Source organism: Macrotis lagotis, chromosome 4 (assembly GCF_037893015.1).
Source record: "Macrotis lagotis isolate mMagLag1 chromosome 4, bilby.v1.9.chrom.fasta, whole genome shotgun sequence".
Classification (NCBI taxonomy): Eukaryota; Metazoa; Chordata; class Mammalia; order Peramelemorphia; family Peramelidae; genus Macrotis; species Macrotis lagotis.
Window position 1 is genome coordinate 211,690,316 of NC_133661.1, and position 20,804 is coordinate 211,711,119.

A 20,804-nucleotide genomic window follows, 5' to 3' on the forward strand; every position below is an offset into this window, starting at 1 on the left:
ACCTTTAGTTTTCTAATACAGGAGATTTATAATTTCAGAGATCTTGAGTTGTTCCAATAATACTCTATGATAATAAATTATTCTACAGTTTATATTTTTGAGATTTTTAAAAATATAAACTATAATCAAATTTCAATATTTTTAACCTTATTACTTTTTGCTTCTCTTCAACCAAATTTTTACTTTTCATTCCCAAACCATTGCTCTTTTATTTCTTTATCTTCTTTATTTGCTATTGTGACTTCAAGTTTTTATATTCTTCCAATTATTTTGACTCGGCAGGTCATAAATTGTTTTCACAGAATTTTTCTTCTCATATCTTTCAAGAAAATCCTGCTGTGGTTCCAAGTTCACTTGAGAATCCACAAGATCATGTCTCATCAGGTGTTGATTTATTTTGTCTTAAAATATTTATTCATAGATGTTTGGTATCCATTATGATTTGGAGGTCATCTTCTCTTCAGTCAATGATTCAACGATATCTTCCCTATTGCTTCATCTCTGTAATACCTAGGGTTTTTACTGAGTTTTCTTCCTCTTGAGGTTTTAAGTAATTTTATTCTTTTTCTCCCTATTATTCTTCCATTGTTGACTTTATGGGCATGAAATCTTTACCAGAGAAAATCATTTTCTACCTCCTTACTAATTTTAACTGCATTAAAAATTTCAGTTTAATGTAATCAGAATTGTATATATATATATATTACATATATATATATATATATATATATATATATATATTCCTTTGATTGCCTTTCTCACTTAAGTCATGAAAACTTCCCACATCATAGATCTGAAAGCAAATTTCTACCAAAATTTTCACCAATCTGCTTTCCAGTTTTCCCAGTATTTAAACAAAATCAAACAATGGATCATTGTCTAGCTAACACTACCTAAAACACTAATGGGTTTGGGTTATTTGAATATTATGCTATTATATTAGCAACTTCTTTGTGTTGTCTACCTAATCTGTTTCTTTTAATAAACTTCAGTACTTTTTAACCAGTCCTAAAAAGGATAATTGCTTTGTAGTATAGTTTCAGATCTGGTACTTAAGTACCCAGTGTTGTTGCCATCATCCTCAGTTCTTTGCCATCATACAAAGAACTGCAATAAATATTTTTTATTTTTATGGGTCCTTTTCTTCTTTTTTGTATTTCTTTGTAAGTATGAGTCAGGCACAACACTGAATACTAAGGTTGCAAAGAAAGGCAAAAGATAGTCCTTGCTTTTATGGAGCTTGGTTTTTATCTTTCCTTATCTAAGAAGACCAAAATGACATCACTATGTTTGAGACAAATTACAGATCTTCAGAGTGTCTCCGTACAGCTTCTTCTGATCCCCTTGTGAATACTCACCCTTTGTGAGTTCTCCATAAAAGGTTTTTTTTAATTTTATTTAAGGAAATTGGGTTAAGTGACTTGCCCAAGGTCACTCAGCTGGGCAATTATTAATTATTAAATCCATCTGAGGTCAGATTTGAAGTCAGGTACTCCTGACTCCAGGGATGTTGCTCTACATAAAAATAGTTTTTTAGGCAAGCATATGCCTGGCATTTTAACAAGGTGTCCAGCCCATTGTAGTTGCACAATCTGTAGTAAAGTTGGAATGCTAGGTAGTTTAGTGCGAGTAGGGACCTTAGCGTCTGGTATCTTCTCCTGCAAGGTGATCTTCAGAATCTTCCTAAGACAATTTAAACCTAAGTGATTCAGTTTCCTGACATGGTGCTAGTCGACTGTCCAGGTTTCACAGGAATACAGCAATAAACTCAGCACAATGGCTCTGGAGAGCGTCAGTTTGGTCAGTCTAATACTTTTCTCTCCCATACTTTCTTTCGGAGCCTTTCAAATACTGAGCTGGCTCTGGCGATACAAGTGTCAACCTCATTATCAAGGCCACTTCCAAGATAAGTGAACTTGCCCACAGTACTCAAAACTTTTCCATTTACTGTAATCAATGGTTCCACATATGGATGGTGTGATGCTGGCTGATGGAGCATCTGTGTTTTTGGTGTTCATTGTTAGACTAAAAAATTAGCACAAGCAGCAGCGAAATGAACCATACTTTGTTGCTTCTCAGCTTCTGAGCCTGCATTAAATGCACAGTCATCTGCAAATAGAAGATCTTGTGCCAACCCTTCCTCCATTTTGGTCTTGGCTTGTAGCCTTTTGAAGATGAAGAATTTGCCATCAGTGCAGTAGCTGATCTTGAGACCATGTTCATCCTCAGTGAAGGTGTTTGATAATATGGCTGAAAAACATCATACTAAAAAGTATGGGAATAAGGGCACATCCTTGTTTCACTCCCGGGAAATTTGAGAGCATCACCACTATCCAAGAATCTGGGCAAGCATGGCATCATGAAACTGATGTACAATACTGATGAACTTCTCCAGGCAATCACATTTTGATGTAATTTTCCATAATGCCTCATGGTTAATGGTATCAAAAGCCTCGGTCAGATCTACAAATGTTATAAACAGGACTCTTTTCTGTTTCTGGCATTTTTCCTGGAGTTGTTGGGCAGCCGTTCCTGGACCCTTTTGAAGCCACACCTCTCAGGGAGATGACCAACTTCCAAGTGAAGGATCAGCCTACTGAGGACTCTGGCAAGAATCTTACCAGCAATGACTAAAAGAGAAGCACTCCTGTGATTGTCACAGAACAGTCTATTCCCTTTATCATTATAAGGATGGACATCAGTCAGCATCACACCATCCATATTTGGAACCACTGATTACAGTAAATGGAGAAGTTTTGATTACTGTGGACAAGTTAACTTATCTTGGCAGTGTCCTTTCCAAGGAGGTACACATTGACAATGAGACTGACACTCACGTTGCCAGAGCTAGCTCAGTATTTGGGAGGCTCTGAAAGAAAGTGTGGGAGAGAAGAGGATTAGACTGACTATTGCTATATGCCTGTGAAACCTGGACAGTCTACCAGCACCATGTCAGGAAACTGAATTGTTTCCCTTTAAATTGTCTTAGGAAGATTCTGAAAATCACCTGGCAGGAGAAGATACCAGACATTGAGGTTCTTTCTTGAGCTAAACTGCCTAGCATTCCAACATTACTCCAGAGAGTGCAATTCTGATGGGCTGGATACATTGTTAGAATGTACACTTGCCTAAAAAACTATTTTTTGGAGAACTCACACAGGGTGAGTGCTCACAAGGGGGTCAGAAGAAGCAATATCAAGACACTGAAGGTCTTATTGAAGACCTTTAGAATTGATTGTTTAGCATGGGAGACACTGGCACAGGCCTGCCCAGCATGGTGTGCCCTCATCAGTGAGGGTACTGTACTCTACAAGGGCAGAACTGAAGCAGCTCAAAGGAAACATAACACATAGAGGTTTAGGATACGCACCCCAGGTGTTCACATGGACTATTTGTGCTCAACCTGGGGTAGAGGATTCCAAGCTGATATTGGTCTGATCAGCCGCAGTTGGTCACACATAATTTGTCTCAAATGATATCATTTTGGACTTCTTTGATAATGAATTACAAGAACCAAACAACTTTATTACAAGAAACATCTCATGGAATAAGAATAATCTATAAATGTTTGCAATGTAAAAACAAATCAATAGAACTTGAAAAAAAAGAAAACCAGACAACTAACATATATGTATGTATATACACAAAAGACATTTTCCAATAGAGAGGTAACCAAAGGATTTGAACAAAGTTCTAAGAATTACAAACTATTAACAACAATATGAAAGAATGCTACAAAATTACTAATAAAAGAAATGTAAATCAAAATCTTAGGATTTCACCCTCAAATCTGGCTAATTTGCAACAATGTCAAAAGTTGGCAATGGCCAATGATGGTGTAGCTGTGAATCAATATAACTGTCTTGGAAAGCAATTTGGAATTATGCAGATAAAACAAAATGTTGGGGCGGCTAGGTGGAGTAGTGGATAGAGTACTCAAACCCGACCTCAGACATTTAATAATTACCTAGCTGTGCAGCCTTGGGCAAGCCACTTAACTACATTTGCTTTGCAAAAACCTAATAAAATAAAACAATAAAATAAAATGTTTACACCCAGAAATCTCACTAAGTTTATAGCCAAAGGAGGTCATTGATAAAATGAATGTTGTCATATACAATAAAATAATTATAGCAGGACTATTTTGTGATTACATAAAATGGAGGGCAAATATGCCCATTGAATGGGGAAGGTCTAAATAAATTATGATGCATGAAAGTAATCAAATATTACTGTGCTATAAGATAAAATGAATTTAGAAAAGTGTTGAATTGAGGCAGAACTGAAAAATATAAATAATGATGATAACAATATAAGTGAATGAACAACCACAAAACAATAAGAAAAATTACAAAACCAAACCTGGCCCTAAAGAAGACATATTAATAAAACTTCACTCACTTCACTGTAGAGTTAAGAGGTACACAGATATGGTATACTACATATATTTTCAGACTTTTCAATGTATTAGTCATTTTTTGGTTGACTTCTACCCCATATTTCTTTTCCTCAAATTATTATTCATAATTTGATTTGGCTTTTTTGAAAGGGGGAGAGAAATACTGAGAGAAACAAAAACCAAAGACATGGAAAAAGATTTATTTAAATAAAACAATCATCAGCATGCCTGAATTTCTCCTGATAGAAGAATTATACTTCGTGAGAAGGAATACCTCCTTGTCTGTGAAAAAAAAGGGGAGCTCAAAGGAAAAATAAGTTTGTTGGGTGATGCTGCTCACATGTTTCCAGGAATGGAGATGTGGAACTAAGGGAAGTCCTACCAGATGATCTCCACTTTAAGCGAAATTGTGAAGCTGTGTGAAAGGTGAAGAGTAAGGGGATACCATTTGATGGTGCAGGCTTTTTCTCAGAGTTGATAGGCTGTAAATAGGATGTGGTATAGGATGATAACTAGAGAGGATGGTAGTATCAGGTAAAAATCTGTATACACACATATCTGAATTACACATACACATATAACAAATAAATCTTTGTATATATATGTATATATATATATATACACACACACACATACACATACATACACATTATAATTAACAAAAAACTTTTTTTCTTTCTCCCAGTTATCCCTATTAGAACAAAAAAGAAAAACATAATTCTTACTAGTATGCATAGTTAAGCAAAATAAATTCCCACTTTGGTTATGTCAAAATAAAAGTCTTATCAACAACTGGATGCTCATTATCAGTTTTTTGGTTGGTTGTGTTGATCAGAGTTCTTAAGTCTTTCACTGTAGTTTGCCTAGCTAATGCTGTCATGTAAATTCTTCTGCTTCTGTTCAGTTCATTTTGTATTAATACATGAGTTTTAGTTTGCTCTGAAACCAGCCTTTTCATCATTTACCATATCCCATTGCATCAACATATCAATTTAACTTAATTCAAATAAACACTTTTTAATCACCTATGATGTGGCACTGTATTGATAATATAAATAAGAAAAGGAAAGGCATCTCTACTCTCAAAGAGCTTACAATCTAATAGGGGAACAAAAAGGAAGTTGAAAAGCGTGGAGAGCACAGGAAGTCACCAGGAAGTACTCCAAGTGGCATGTTGGCTGGAGACCAAACCAAAATAAGGTACTAATGGAAAGTGGAATTACTTGAAAATAACACATACTATGTAATTTGTTGTCATTTCCCACTTGATGGGTATCCCCTTAGTTGTCATAATTATTTTGGTATGGATAATTATTTTTATTTTGATAGCTTTACTTTAGTAGTGGTATTATGGGTATGTATGATTTAATAACTTTTAAAGTATTATTACCAATTGCTTTCCATAATGGTAGGACTAATTCCATCAATAGTGCATTAATGTACTTGTCATCCCACTGTCCCACCAGTAATTGTCAATTCCCCTTGCTGTCATATTTGCAATGTCAGGAACAAGGTGGAACTTGTTATTTCAATTTGTACTTATTTTATTAGTGAAAGCATTCTCTCTCCCTCCCTTTCTCCATGTGTTTACATATCTATCAACCTGTCATTTATTTATATCATCTTTCTTCCTTTAAGAAATGCCTGTTATTTTCCTTTGACTATTTTTAGAATAGTACTTGTTTTTATATATTTGAATTGATTTATTATCTATTTTCTATCTCAGGTCTTTATCAGAGAAACACTGCAAAGATTTACCTGTTAAATGTTTCTCTTCCAATTCATTGGTTTCATTGATTTTGTTAATGCAAAACCTTTTAAATTTTACGCAAATTGTCCATTTTATATTCTGGGACCAGCTCTATCCCTTGGGCATGAATTTTTTCTCAATCCATATATATGCAAAAGATATTTCTTTCCCTGCTTCTGTAATTTATGATGTAACGTTTCAATGTTATCCATTTGAAATTCATTGTGATCGATATAGTATGAGATTTGATCTAAAACTTCTTTCTGACAGACTGCTTTCCTGTTACAAACATATGTAGAGAAGCAAACCAATACCTATGCTAGCCAGCTTAAAAAAGCCTCCTACCCACTTGAGCCCACTGCTCTATCAGAAAATAGATCACACTAAACAGTTTGTCATTGTAGAATTTATTCTCCTGGTTCACTCTTCATCAGTTCACACAAGTCTTCCCAAGTTTTCCTGACACAATTTTCTTCAACAGTTCTTACTGTACCAAAATATTCCACCATATTTACAGTAACTTATCCTACCATGCTTCAAAAGATGGGGCACCTCCCCCAGTTTCCAGTTTTTTGTCATAAGAGCCGATATAATTTTTGTAAAATCTTTGTAATTAGAATTTGCTGTTTGGGATGAGTACCTTCATCAATCTCCTCTTATCTCTTATACCCCTCTTACATCTTTCCTTTCCCTCTTGTTTGCTTCATGAAATGTTTTTCAATAATCACTTGTACATGTATATTCTTTCCTACTTTGACCTGTACAGATTAAAGTTATGTTCAAGTGTCAGCCACTCTTCCTCCTTGTTTGTATAAATTTCTTCTTGTACACCCTCAATTATACAAGGTAATTTTTCATAGCCATCCTTTTCCTTCTTCCCAGCATATTCCTCTTCCTTTTTCATTCACTTATGAATATATAACAGAACTACTCCCATGCTGTCTTCTAGACTCCAAGAACCCTAATGATTTTACATTTCAGAGGGGACACATGTATCATTCCCTCTTATTTAATCCCTTACCATTGTAAGCTCATGTTTATTTTTATTTTTCTCATGACTCCTGTTTGCACTTCAAAAATGCTTGCAAAGTCTCCTGTTTCATTAAAGGTAATGCCTCTCCCCCATCCCTCCTTGTTGGAATAGACTCAGTTTTTCTGGGTAAATTATTTTAAAACCAAATCTTCCCTCCCCCCCAAAATTTATAATACAAGCTCTCTTGTGTTTGATAGTGATCATTTAATTGTATTGTAATCCAAAGTTTTTTGGCAGTGGAATTCTTTTTGACTGCTTAAAGGATTTTATCTTTGGTGGTGTTGGGAATTTTCATTTTGGGGTTTCTTTTATGAAGTCCCTAAGTGTTCTTTATTTTTAAAATTTTATCATTTTCCTTTGGATTCTAAGAGATCTGGGCAACTAGGTTTTTTTTTTTTTTAACTTATTGTTTCGTAAATTGGCTCTCTTCATTCTTTTTCTGGGTTTTTTGCTTTTGAGATATTTACATTTTCTTATTTTCTCATTCTTTTAATTTTAAAATTTGTTGTTGTCCCTTGAAGTCATTATCTTCTTTTTGGTTCACTGCAATTTTCAATGACTTTTTTTCTTTCCTTCCTTCTTTCTTTTTGATTTTGCAAGGCAGTGGGGTTAAGTGGCTTGCCCAAGACCACACAGCTAGGTAATTATTAAGTGTCTGAGGCCAGATTTGAACTCAGGTACTCCTGACTCCAGGACTGGTGCTCTATTCACTGCACCACCTAGCCGCCCCCCTTCCTTCTTTCTTTTAGGTTTTTGCAAGGCAAACGGGGTTAAGTGGCTTGCCCAAGGCCAATTTATTAAAAATAAGAGTCATTGAACAACTGATAAAGACAAACTATATGAACTGACCATTTTTCAAAAGAAATCAAATTTATCAACAGTCAAATGAAAAATGTTCTAAATCAATCTTGATAGAGGAATGTTAAAATAAAATAACAGTACCAGCTCATATCTAATTACAAAGACTTTACAAAAATTATATCAGCTTTTTTCTTATGACAAAGAACTGGAAACTGGGGGAGGTGCCCCATCTTTTGAGGCATGGTAGGATAAGTTATAGTAAATGTGGTGGAATATTTTGGTACAGTAGAAACTATTGAAGAAAATTGTATCAGGAAAACTTGGGAAGACTTGTGTGAACTGATGGAAGAGTGAACCAGGAGAATAATTTCTACAATGACCAACTTTACAGTGTGATCTATCTTCTGATAGAGCGGTGGGCTCAAGTGGGCAGGAGGCTTTTTTAAGCTGGCTAGCATAGGTATTGGTTTGCTTCTCTAGGTAATTATTAAGTGTCTGAGGCTGGATTGAGCCCAGGTACTCCTGACTCCAGGGCTGGTGCTCTATCCACTGCACCACCTAGCTGCCTCCCAAATACCTTTTCGATTATTTCTTTGCTTACAGATGTTTTAGGGTCATTCTCTTTTTTGGTTTGTGCTTTGAGTCCCCATATGCATTCAGCTGGGCATAGAAATCTATCTCACCCAATGGGGAGACAGGAGAGTTATGAGGGAGATGGGGAAGAAGTGATAACAGCAAAGGAAGACTAGGAGAGACAGTGGTCAAAAGCAAAATAGGAGAGGGACAGGAAAAAAAGAAAGATAAACAGAAGAAAATAGGGGTAATCATAACCATGAAAGTGAATGGGATAAATTCATTCATAAAATAGGCAGACGGTAGAATCAAAAAAAGAATCCAATGCTGCTCTGTACAAGAGACATATTTGAAAAAGACACACAAAAGCTATTATGCTACAGCTGAAGTAAAAAAGGTAGGGGTAGCAATTGTTCTCAGACAAAATACCTAATTGTTAGATTTGGCTAAAATGAAATAATGTATCAATTTAAAAATGAAATAACATCAAAAATTTTTACAGCACGTTTCTCTGATAAAGGTTTCATTTCACAAACATAGGGAATGAAACCAATTTATTAAAAATAGGAGTCATTGCTCAACTGATAAAGAAATTATATGAACTGACCATTTTTCAAAAGAAGAAATCAAAGTTATCCATAGTCATATGAAAAATGTTCTAAATCAGTGTTGATAGAGGAATATAAAATAATAGTACCAGCTCATATCTAACATAAATGACAAATGCTGGTGGCGAGGAGGGAAAATAGGTACCTTGATGGACAGGTGGTGAAACTGTGATGTGGTCTAACCATTCTGGAGAATAATCTGAACTATGCCAAAAGGATTAAAACTGTGCAACTCTTTGACCTAACAATACCATTACTAGAAATCAAAGAAAAAGGAAAAGGACTCATTTATACAAACATACTTATAGGTGGCCTTTTTAGTGGTGGCAAATAATCGGAAATTGAAGAACTCAATTAGAGAATGGTTGAAAAAATTGTATCATATTGTGATCACATTGTTGTTCAATAGTTTGTCATGTTTGACTCTTCAGGACCCCATTTGGTGTTTTTCTTGGGTAAAGATAGTGGAGTGGTCTGTCATTTCCTTCTCTAGATCATTATATAGATAAGAGAAGTGAGATCAATAAGGAAAATGACTTGACCGAGGTCACACAGTGGTATCTGAGGCTGGATTTAAGCTCAGGAAGAGAAATCCCAGCACTCCATTCACTGATAGCTTACTCCTACCTGCTCCTGTGGCTGAGTATTCTTGTTCTATAAGAAATGAGGGGGGATTTTCAGAAAAATTTGCTGAGACCTACGTGAACTGATGGAAAAAGGAAAAATTACTGTGAGATCATTATGCACAATAAAAGCAATATTACAGTGATAATCAACTGCGAAAGCTGTGGCTACTCTATTCAGTACAATGATTCAAGACAATTTATTGCATGATAAAAAAAATGCTATTTTTCCTGAGAGAGAACTCAAACATTTAGTGAAAATTAAATTTACTTGCTTTTTATGATAAGGCTAATATGGAAATGTTTTGCATGATTTCACATATATTTCACAATATTGTTATTTTGCTTGGCAGGGTTAGGGAAAGAATTTGGAACTCAAAAATTTAAAAAGAATGTTAAAAATGAATAAATTATTTAAAAAGAGATATGGGGGCTACTAATTTACACATGGGCAGTTAGGTGGCATAATGGATAGAATGTGAGAGCTAGAATCAGACACTGACTAGCTGTGTGACCCTGAGCAAGTCACTTAATTTGCCCTGTTTCCTCATCTGTAAAATGAGCTAGAGGAGATGGTAAACCACTCCAGTATCTTTGCCAAGAAAGCCCAAACAAGACAGAAACTAAAATGACTGAACAAAAAAATCTGCTCTGGACTGCATAGTGAATTATCTTTAAAATGTGATATCTATTGTTAATAGGTTTTATTTATTTAAATATTTCTCAATCATTTTAATCTGGGAGTGTTTGGGGCTACAAGTGGCCCATGGATTTTTTAAACGTAAATCAAACAATGAAAATGCAGCTTATTGTGATTATAAAAGTCAGGCTTTTACCTCTCACTGCCTCTGATTACCATTGTTCTTGTTTAGTTGGCAATTGGGAGATAATATAAAAATACCAATTTAATCTAGAACCTAGAACTTTCACTATCACTGTAATCAGATCAAATCAGTGGAATGGTCTGTCAGCACTGTCTCCAAATCTGCTTTTCAGCAGATACACATTTAGAGTATAGATAAAATGAAAATTATTTTAAAGCCATTCAACCAGGTTCACATTAGTATCATTCTTGATTTCTCACTCTCATCCCAAATTTCTCTCTCTTTGGATACCATACATCGGAAATAAATCCTTTCTAGGGTGATTTTTCCCTAGAGAATTTTAGTGTATGGCATCTTATCCTTATTTAACCCTTTGTAATTTGCTTTACAAATGTCTAAAATGCACCTACCTATGTTCAATCTTCCTTAATCGTCCCTGCCTGAGCCCATAAAATTTCTTCCACCCATCTCTTCAATAACAAAGTTGCTACCTTTAGAATTCAGGATCTCCTCATCTTTCCTGGACTATACTACACAGGTTCCCTTCATCAAAATATTCCCCTTTTCAACTTATCCTTCTCAGAGCTGCCTAAATAATTTTCCTAAGGTTCAGGACTGACAATATCACTCAAAAAACATAATACTTCAAAAATAAAATAAGTTCTTCAGGACTACCCAACTGCAGTTCTCTCCACAATCACCTTTACACAAATTACTGCCTTTCATACACTTTACATTCAAGATAAATTAAATTAGCTTCTTTGGTATTTGATATTCCCTATCACCTTATCCTATCTCAAAATGTATTTCTTCTTCCTCAAGGCTGAGCTCACGTGTCCTCTATAATACATACTCTTAGTTGTTATTGTTTTCTTCCTGTTTGAATTATACTGTATTTATCTGTACATTTGTTATATTCTACCAATAGAAAGTTAATTCCTCAAGGGCAAATTATTTCTTTATTTTTCCTCCAGTCTAGTAGTGTCGTAACAAAGCAGGCAATGTAAAGATTTTCTGAGTTGGAAAAAAAAAATCTGATAATGATCCATGTAAGCAATATAAAATTGTACCAGCTTGTTGTCAGTTTCTGACTACCTTTGTTACAAGAATATATATAGGATATATGAAGATGTTTAAGATAAAGACATTAAAAAAAATTCTTAAACCCTGGGTTCCTTGCTCCAGGACAGCTAGATTCTGCCTTGGAGACCAACTAAACACCTATGAGAAAGTCTTAAATCAGCCACAGTTGGTGATGAGGTGAACAAAATAAGTCAAGTCCATAATCACAATACATCTAAACAGAATCATTTTTTAAAATGTTTTTCATTTATCATAGACAACATGACTTTAAAAGTTTATTTCTGAAATATTTTTAAATCAGTATACATTATATTAAGTACAGTATTCTGTTAAAAATTATCAAATTAATGGAACAGTATAAGTTTCAATGCTATGACAGACAAGTTATTGACAAGGAGGCATCTGGCTCTTCTGACTTTTTTTTTTTTACACTTTGTCCAAGCTCCAAGTGAATTCAGATATTGAGGTTCTTCTGAGCTACTTTTGTCCAAGTAAAGACAGCTTTGGAGAAAACAAACCAGCAATCTATTAGTCATTTTAAATTCACAGACTCATTATTAATATAACAAATAGAAAAAAAATGTTCAAGGGAACACGAAATCTATCTTCTTTTCCCAATCTCATTATAAATTATATACCAGTGTTTTTGACTACTGTTCTTTTAGAGAACATAAGGAATGTTACCTATAGTCATAAAAAGAAATATTATATTCAAATTCAAATTATGCAAAGGGAAAATTTTAGACTAGGAATTAAAGACATTAACATTTATTAAAGGATATCCTTAGGTGTGAAAGCTCTATGCTAAACACTTTTACAAATATCTCTTTCAATTCTCACAACTCTAAGAGGTAGGTCCAATTTTTATTAACCCCCCCCCCCCCCCTTTTTATACATGAGAGAACCAAGGCAGACAGAAGTTAGGTAAATTTCCCAGTCACACTGCTAGTAAATTTCTGAAGCCTGATTTGAAACTCAGACCTTCCTGACTCCAGGCTAGTGCTGAAACCACTGTACCACCTAGCAAAAAACATCAACATTACTACAAGGTGAAAATGTCTAAATCTGCATTGTGTGAAAACATAATTTATTCATCTTGAATTTAGTTTTTAATATGATTAAAAGAAAAATGATTATATAGGAAAAAGTAAGATTCAATGTTTGAGTAGGAATAATATATCTTTTAAGTTTGTGATCATCATTGATTATATTTAATAAAAGCCAAGTCAAGCAAATTCTTAGCAAATGAGCACTGAAGACATGGTGAAACAATTTAAACTTTTGTATCATTATTTGCAATGTGGCTTTTGGGAAGAAACGACTTCCTCAAGGATGGAATGAAGTAAAATAAAGAGAACTGCAAACTTGGTAAAGTTAGAAGCATAAGTACCTCACACAGAAACATTGAAATGCAATTCTTACTAATAGAGAAAAATAAAAAGCAAATAAAATAATCCAGTTTATCTCAGTGTACAGAATGACTGCAAATCAAAGAAATTGTTATTCTCAATATAACCATGTATATTTTAATTAACTTAGTTGAACAAGGACTGAGTAAGTCCTTAAAAAAGGATAGTGGTATGATAAGTCAGAAAATTCCTTGCACGATAAACTTTACCTGTTTTATAAACTGTGAAGCATTGAAAAGCTCACTGCAGCCATATAAGACATGTTTGCCTTGTTTACTCTAAGAAAGAAAACAAGAAGAGAGCTCAGATAATATGAGTAACACATTTATCAAGAGTTATTTTTATACTATTGTGAATGAATTTCTCTTATGTAAAAGACTTCCTAAAAGTTTCTGAAATAAAGAAAAATATTTCAGTTCTTATATGTACAAGTTTATTCCCAAAACTGCATATGATTTAAAAATTTTTATAAAAGATTACCTAGTTTAAGCCACCAGGGCTGCTACTCCATTACCACTATCTTTTCTAAGGTCACTATTTCCCCTACTATAGTTTTTTCCTGTTAAAAAGTCCTCTGTTGATTATTCTTGAATGGATGAAACTTGTTAGTATTCTCCACCCCCCATTTTGTGTGTGTGTGTGTGTGTGTGTGTGTGTGTGTGTGTGTGTGTCTTAGAAGGATGATATTTGGTTATAAATGGGTATTTGGGGATAGTGGAATTTTTAAAAGTCTGAGAATTTATTCAGTACTATAAAATGACTATGTAAAATAAAAGTGACTAAAATGTACCTTTATGTAGTCAACAAGATTTTGATATTCAATGTAGTTGCCTCCTCCTACTACAAAAACAATTGCCTGAAATTAAAATATAAAACAAAAAGTAAGTTGAGTAAGAATGCATTAATTGAAAGCAGGGCTATGAAAGAAAACCATAATGAAGAAGATATGGTTTTTATCACTGAGATTATACTAAGATTGAGGTCAGTTAACATGGTGTCAAATTGGAACACTAGTATAAGGGTAATCTATTAACAGAACAATGTATCTAATATCATTTAGCTTCATTTCTTATAAGAAATATACTGAAGTTTGAATTTTTAGAAACTAAAGGAAAAGTGATTATAGTCTGCAATTAGCTAATAGCAAATAATGAGCTCTTTCCACTAAAGCCCTATTCTGAAGCCATCTCATGGTATGGAGGTGATTAAAAGATAGAAAGGATTTAAGGTCTGGTGATGCTATTTTGGGAACAAATCAGCTATGCTAACTAAAAATGATTTGTTTCTTGGTCATATATTCACAAAGATCACTCATTAAAGATATGGAAGGAGGTATGATAAGAGTGCTAGAGAATAAATATCTATAACAAACAAAACCTGTTCTACTGAAGTAAATAATAAATTTCTAAATTTGGTTTTTCAAAGTTATTTTAGAATGTAGACCAATGTTTTTGGATAGAGGAAAAAAAGAAACTTGTAATTTACTATAACATATTTGTTTTTAGCAAAAAAGTGGTTAAAATCCCTTTACAAATGTTTAGCATCCAATTTTAAAAGGAAGTTTCTTCCCTTTATAAAATGCCTATAAAAACAATCTTAAGAACTTTGTTTTCTAGTATTTTCATTAATGTCATTTGTAATATTCAAAATTATAACCCTGAGAATGATTGTTAATAAATAAAAATTCAACAAAATATAATGGGTATGGCATGACAGATCTGACCATTAATCAAATCCTTTTGTTCCTTCTACTCCCCCCCCCCCCCCGTTTTTGCAAAGCAATGGGGTTAAGTGACTTGCCCAAGGTCACACAGCTAGGTAATTATCAAGCATCTGAGGCTGAACTAAACTTAGGTCCTCCTGACTCCAGGGTCGGTGCTCTATCCACTGCACCACCTAGCTGCCTCTTCTACAACACTTCTACATACCTCCTGGAATGGATTTTTGTTTCTTGGAACTGAGCTGGAAAAAAAGAAAGGTAGAAATGTAAATACTATGTGTGGTTTTTAGAATTGACAAAACGAACATTTAATAAATGTTTATTTTTTGAATTCATGTTTCACTTTTCTTTTACCATGTAGTCTGGAAATATATAATTTCAGACAGAACCTGGGCCTGTTCTTCAGGGATATCTTAATGTATTATGAAAGTTTTAAAAAATACTGCATTCTTTTTTGTTCTATCATCTGGGGAGTAGTTACCATATTGTGGTATGTGAATGAATTTGAAAAAGCATGTGTATTAAATGCTTACCATCTGCCAAGCATTGTGCTAAATGCTGGGAATACAAATACAAAAAAGACAGTCTCTATACATTCCAATGGGTGAAGTCATCATACATAGGTAGGTGGAAGTCATACAGCTGATAATTTAACTTATGTCACTGCTAGCACAAATACCATTATTAAATAATATACTAAAGTTCAATGATACCCACCAAGTTCTTTCTACTCTCTCTCTTGGGTAAACTATAGTCCTAAGTCTTCAGGTTCATAGCCTAGGAACCAGGTAATAAAATGAACATGCATCTTAACCCTCTAGTCTTGACGTGATACCTACTTTTTGCCCTTTACCAATATCTCATTTTATTCTCACAACAGGCCTGAGAGGTAGGTGCTTTTACTGTCATTGTTTAGCTGAGTAGTAACTAAGTCATAGAGTGAGCCTTGTTGCCAGGTCACCCAGCTCTTGAGTGTCTGAAGTCTACTCTTGAACTCATATTATCTTCCTCACTCCAAGTCCAGCACTCCAGCTACATTGCCATCAGCTGCTAGTTTCAAGAGGTGTCCCATATAATGATGTTCAGTGTAAGGAAATACAGGATGACCCAATCCCATTCACTTCTTTTGCATTCAGCAACAAAGCTCTCTTCTGATTTCCTTTATTAAGAGACTGTGAATATGGATGAAGCTTTTCTGATGATGTTCTAATTGAACACTATGATCTAAGAACCAAAATTATAGGTGGAATGTAAATGTAAGTAGAAATGCCATGAGGAGGATAATCAAGGAAAAGAAGTTGACCCAGAGTGAAGGGCAGCCTGAAGGTTTTGCTAGTATCCTAGAAAAATTAAAAGATGCAAGCCTTTATGGATGAATGGTCTGGAATTAACTAAGGAATGGATGATCTCTGACCTAAATCAAGAAACAGCAAATATCTATACTGATGAAAACACAATTCCATTTCAATATAAAAAACAAAGTAAAATAATTTTAAAAGAATCTTGAGAAATTCAGTTTTATGTCAAATGTAAATTACCTGTCACTGCCTCGTAGCATTTTGGGATCAAAATATCTGTAGTCATCTGTCTCCTATTTAATAAGACATAACTTTATTAAAGCAATATATAAATGGACAAAATATGCATATTATAATAAACACAAGCCTGAAGATTCCATTTGTAATTGCTAAACAAAATATTTCTAATTAAAAAAAAAAAACTTATTTCAAAGAGTATTTGAAACAGATACTACAAGCAGTGTGTTGTGGTAGCCAAAGCACTGAACTATGATACAGGACAGATACCATTCCCAGGGTCAATATTTTGTCTAACTGTAATAACTACCTCATCTAAAAAGGAAGGGGATTGGCAGTCATTTCATCACCATATGACCATAGTTTTAGAAGCCATCTAGTTCAGCAACCTCATTTTATAGATTAGGGAATCAAGAGGCAAAGTGAATTATCCAAGTCACATAGCTAGTAAGCAGCAGCAGCTGGATTTGAATTCAGGCCTTATGATGACAAGCTCAGTGCTTTCTCCAAGGTTTCAATCAATTCTAAAATTTTACTAAGACTTTAATAAAAATAGTGACTTTCTACTATTATAGAATCAAAATTAAATTTGAATTTCTAGGAACAAATGATTAAATTCTTTGTATAAAATATTAATTCTACAAAAAGTATATCAAATGTTTTCAACAATATTCCAATAATATAATAATGATAAAATATAATAATAAATATAATAATAAGTTTATGTTTGGAATTATGAATTTTACAAAAAGAAATTTTATTTCAATACTCAAGTTCCATTTGGACTAGGAAGTTACTCAATATTAAATTTCTTTCACCTCTTAAGAGAACAAGTTGGATATGTCAAATTAGTTGACATTTATAGAACTTGTAAATTACAATATTTTCCCCTAGGACTCTTCTCAATTCTAGATTTAGTTACAAGAGTGCATTTGCACTCTCCAGCTCCAATCACTTCCTTAATCCCTCTTCCTGTGTTGTCCCTTTGCTTTCCCCTGTTTCCCAAAGTTCAATGTTGCAAAAACAGCTCAAGTTGATTTCATAATGGACCTAGTTGTTATTGAGATTATTAGGAGGCTTACCTAAACTATGGGCTTGACAGTAATGACTGCCCCAGTAATTTCATGGGACTCAAGGTCAAAGGATAGCATGACAGACAAAGAAAGCCAGGGTAGAATGGCACTTAAAAAGATAAAATAATTTATTTATTATTATTATTATTTTTTTAGGTTTTTGCAAGGCAATGGGGTTAAGTAGCTTGCTCAAGGTCACACAGCTAGGTAATTATTAAGTGTCTGAGGCAGCATTTGAACTCAGGTACTCCTGACTCCAGGGTCGGTGCTTTATCCACTATGCCACCTAGCTGCCCCAATAAAATAATTTTCAACCCTTTTAATTTTATGGATAAGGGAAATGAAAATCAGTATGGGTTAGGATTAGAACAAAAGTCTTGATTTCAAGTCCAAAACTTTTCCTACTACATGGTAGAGTCCGTCTCTCCATTTCCTTTGTAGAACTTTTCTTAGAAGTAACAAGAAAACACTGTGTTGTCTCCCCCACCTTCCCCCACCCCCCAGCAGATTGTAAACACATTAAGGGTGAGGGGACTGTTTTTTATCTGGGTCACATCAGCTCCAGCTACTATTGAGCTGTGTTTAATGTAGACTACTGTGGTACAATCAAAGAGTCTGGATTGTCCCTTAGAATTTATCATAATGAGTTATGATCCAGAATGAAAAGAAATTGATGAAGCATACCAGAAAATCAGTAAAAAATTCTTGAGGTACAGAAGGGGTAACAGTGTCATTCTCTCAAAAAAAAAATACCAAAAGCTCACACAATTATGTCTTTAAAAAAAAAGCCAATCAAATAAAAAATTTTTTTCAACTATTCCAGCATTTGTCATCATCAAAATAAATACACTGTGTGGCAATTAGGACCTTTCATAAAAATGAAAAATAGTGCCATGCTTCCTTAAACAATCTAATCCTATAATTGCTGTCTGCCTTTTTTTAAAATACTATCTTGATTTTATTAAGGCCTAACTGAATATCATGCTTTATTATCAAACAGAAATCACATTAACTCTTCCTATAAGACAAACAAATTAATACTACTATCTACATTTATGTAGTATTTTACAGGATCTTCCCCAATATTAAATAGTGTTTGAAGCTTAAAACAACCCTGTGAGCAGGAAAGTTATATAGCATCCTTACTTTAAAAATGTGAAAACAGAGCCTCTTTATGACTTCAGATCCACTACCAAAAGTAGGATGTGTAGCAACTAATGTGTGATTATATCAAAACATTACAAGAATGTGACAGTTTTCTGTGTATATAAAGCAATGAGTTTGACTCTGGAATAATTTTACTAGGCTTTATATATCCAAGTGATTAGTACTTTGGTAGGAAGTGGGGGGCTACACACTTGTAACAAAGATCCTGCCATTACTTAAAATACTATTGTTACTTACTCTCTAGTGTAAAAAATGTTCTCAGAAAAATAGTATCATCAAAATAAATGTGAACATTTTATTCTGGGGGATGGTTTTATTGGTGGTGGGGCAATTTGAAAAGAACATCTAGTTCTACCAAAATCAGCTATGTGTACCTGTGGGAGTCATGTTAAATCTCTGGTCATTGGTTTCTTCAATTATAAAATGAGAAAACTGGCCACAGGAGTCTTCTAGTCCCGATATTCTAGGGTTTATGAGGTCACTTGTGTAGTTAAAAAATAGCCACAGTTATGTTATAATCAAAGTACATATACTACAAGGACAGTATCATGAAGGAGGTATCTCCTTAATTTGGAATAAGAGGACCTCAGGCTCAAATGCCAGGTTTTTCATAGAAATTTCATCAGGAGGTCACATTAATCCCTTGTCTTGAGCATCCTCATCTATAAAAAAGGAGACCCTGCCAGCTCTAAGTCTATGCTCCCATACAAGGCAGTTGAATATGCAATAGTAGATAAATAAATTGCTTATTTTTCAAGACCTACTCTGAATTAGCTGCCAGGTTATATAGCACTTTAACTGGGTTAAGATCAAACAAGTGGTTAACTATCTACTATATGTCTGACATTAGGGATATGGAGTTGAAGTTGCTTACAGTCTCTACTGTCAGGGAGATTACATTCTGTTACATCAGTAAATACAAAATAACTGATGGGAAGCATAAATAAAGACAATACATATGGGTTGAAATGAAAAGGGAATACATTCCTGACTGACTGCAAGCCTGTGAAATGTCCACAAGGACACTGGTCTAGGTAGCAGGAAGAGTCCAAGAAGGAAATAATGCATATAAAGCCTGGAATGGCAGGCTGGAAGTCTTTAAATCTAAAGAATTTCTTTTATCCTAGAAGTAATATGGAGCTTCATGAGCAAAAGAGCTAATCACAGAATATCATCTCATGAATTTGTGACAGGAATCAGCTATCACTATATCCAATGCAATTTATTCTAAAAGATTTTCCATTATGTGCCTAGGTTTTTCAAAGTTCTCCTTGCTAATTGTTTTGCTTTAAGGTCAACTACCTAAGGCTATTACTTCTTATTTTAGATGATGTATGTTGAAAAAGAAGATGAGTCATGCAGTAAGGGGGTGGAACAATATACAGACAACCCAAGAGGTGTCCAAGAAAAGATGTCCAAAGAAAGATGTTCAAAGATATCCAAGAAAAAAGATCTAGGAAGACCTTTAGCATGTTGGATAAATCACCTACATAGGATTTATGAAGATAAGACAAGAAATACACAGGACAAGAAGGTCTAGATGACTTGCAATCTGTCCCCATAGGAATTAAATCACCTATCTAATAAAGTATAATATTAGATATAGTTTGATTTTTTTTAAAAGTATAATTTTATCATTATACAGTACTCACAGGATTTGACTTCATTTCCATAAGACTATCAAGAATACGAGTAACAGGTAAATTCTGTGGAAGATAAAAAAAAGATTTTGTTAAAATCACTGGGGCAGTAAGATAATCCCCCCCCCCCCCAAAAATCACAAAACTTGCTGATTATGTTACCACCAGGTTCATTTCTTAAGACTTTTTAGGGTGAGACACAGTAACTGATCATAATATGTGAACATGCATCTAGGTCACTGGAAAACTAATTATTTGCTTTTCACTTAAATATATTCACAGTTATTATATTTTCAGAAAACACCACTAGCAAAAACTCAAAAAGTTCTAAGGCTTAACTATTAAGGTTCAGGTCAGTAATGTATTTCTAAATTAAAAGTTTGAAAGTATCTCTCTTTTGGTCTTACATTTGGTTAAATGTAAGGACCATACTATATAATGTTAATGTTATGATGCTTTTAAATTGTTTTGAGTATACTATAGTACATGTCTTTTATTAAATAACTATTGTGGACATTTAAAATTCCTTCCCTACCGAGGTGGTATTTTTCTGTGCTTTGAACCGG

The 20,804-nt window shown here is 34.0% G+C and overlaps 1 protein-coding gene across 5 annotated transcripts in view; it reads right to left on the reverse strand.

Annotated features, from left to right (window-relative positions):
* Positions 1-11,956: 11,956 nt before the first annotated feature.
* Positions 11,957-20,804, reverse strand: part of SCFD1 (sec1 family domain containing 1) — a 125,153-nt gene continuing 116,305 nt past the window's right edge. For all 5 annotated transcript variants that reach the window (XM_074235390.1, XM_074235391.1, XM_074235392.1 and 2 more), the window contains 6 exons: positions 20,251-20,304; positions 16,362-16,414; positions 15,032-15,065; positions 13,894-13,959; positions 13,313-13,381; positions 11,957-12,195 (listed from right to left, as the gene is read on the reverse strand). In XM_074235390.1, coding sequence (XP_074091491.1) covers positions 12,172-12,195; positions 13,313-13,381; positions 13,894-13,959; positions 15,032-15,065; positions 16,362-16,414; positions 20,251-20,304 — 300 coding nt within the window. In that variant the 3' untranslated portion in view covers positions 11,957-12,171. The remainder of the gene's footprint in view (positions 12,196-13,312; positions 13,382-13,893; positions 13,960-15,031; positions 15,066-16,361; positions 16,415-20,250; positions 20,305-20,804) is intronic.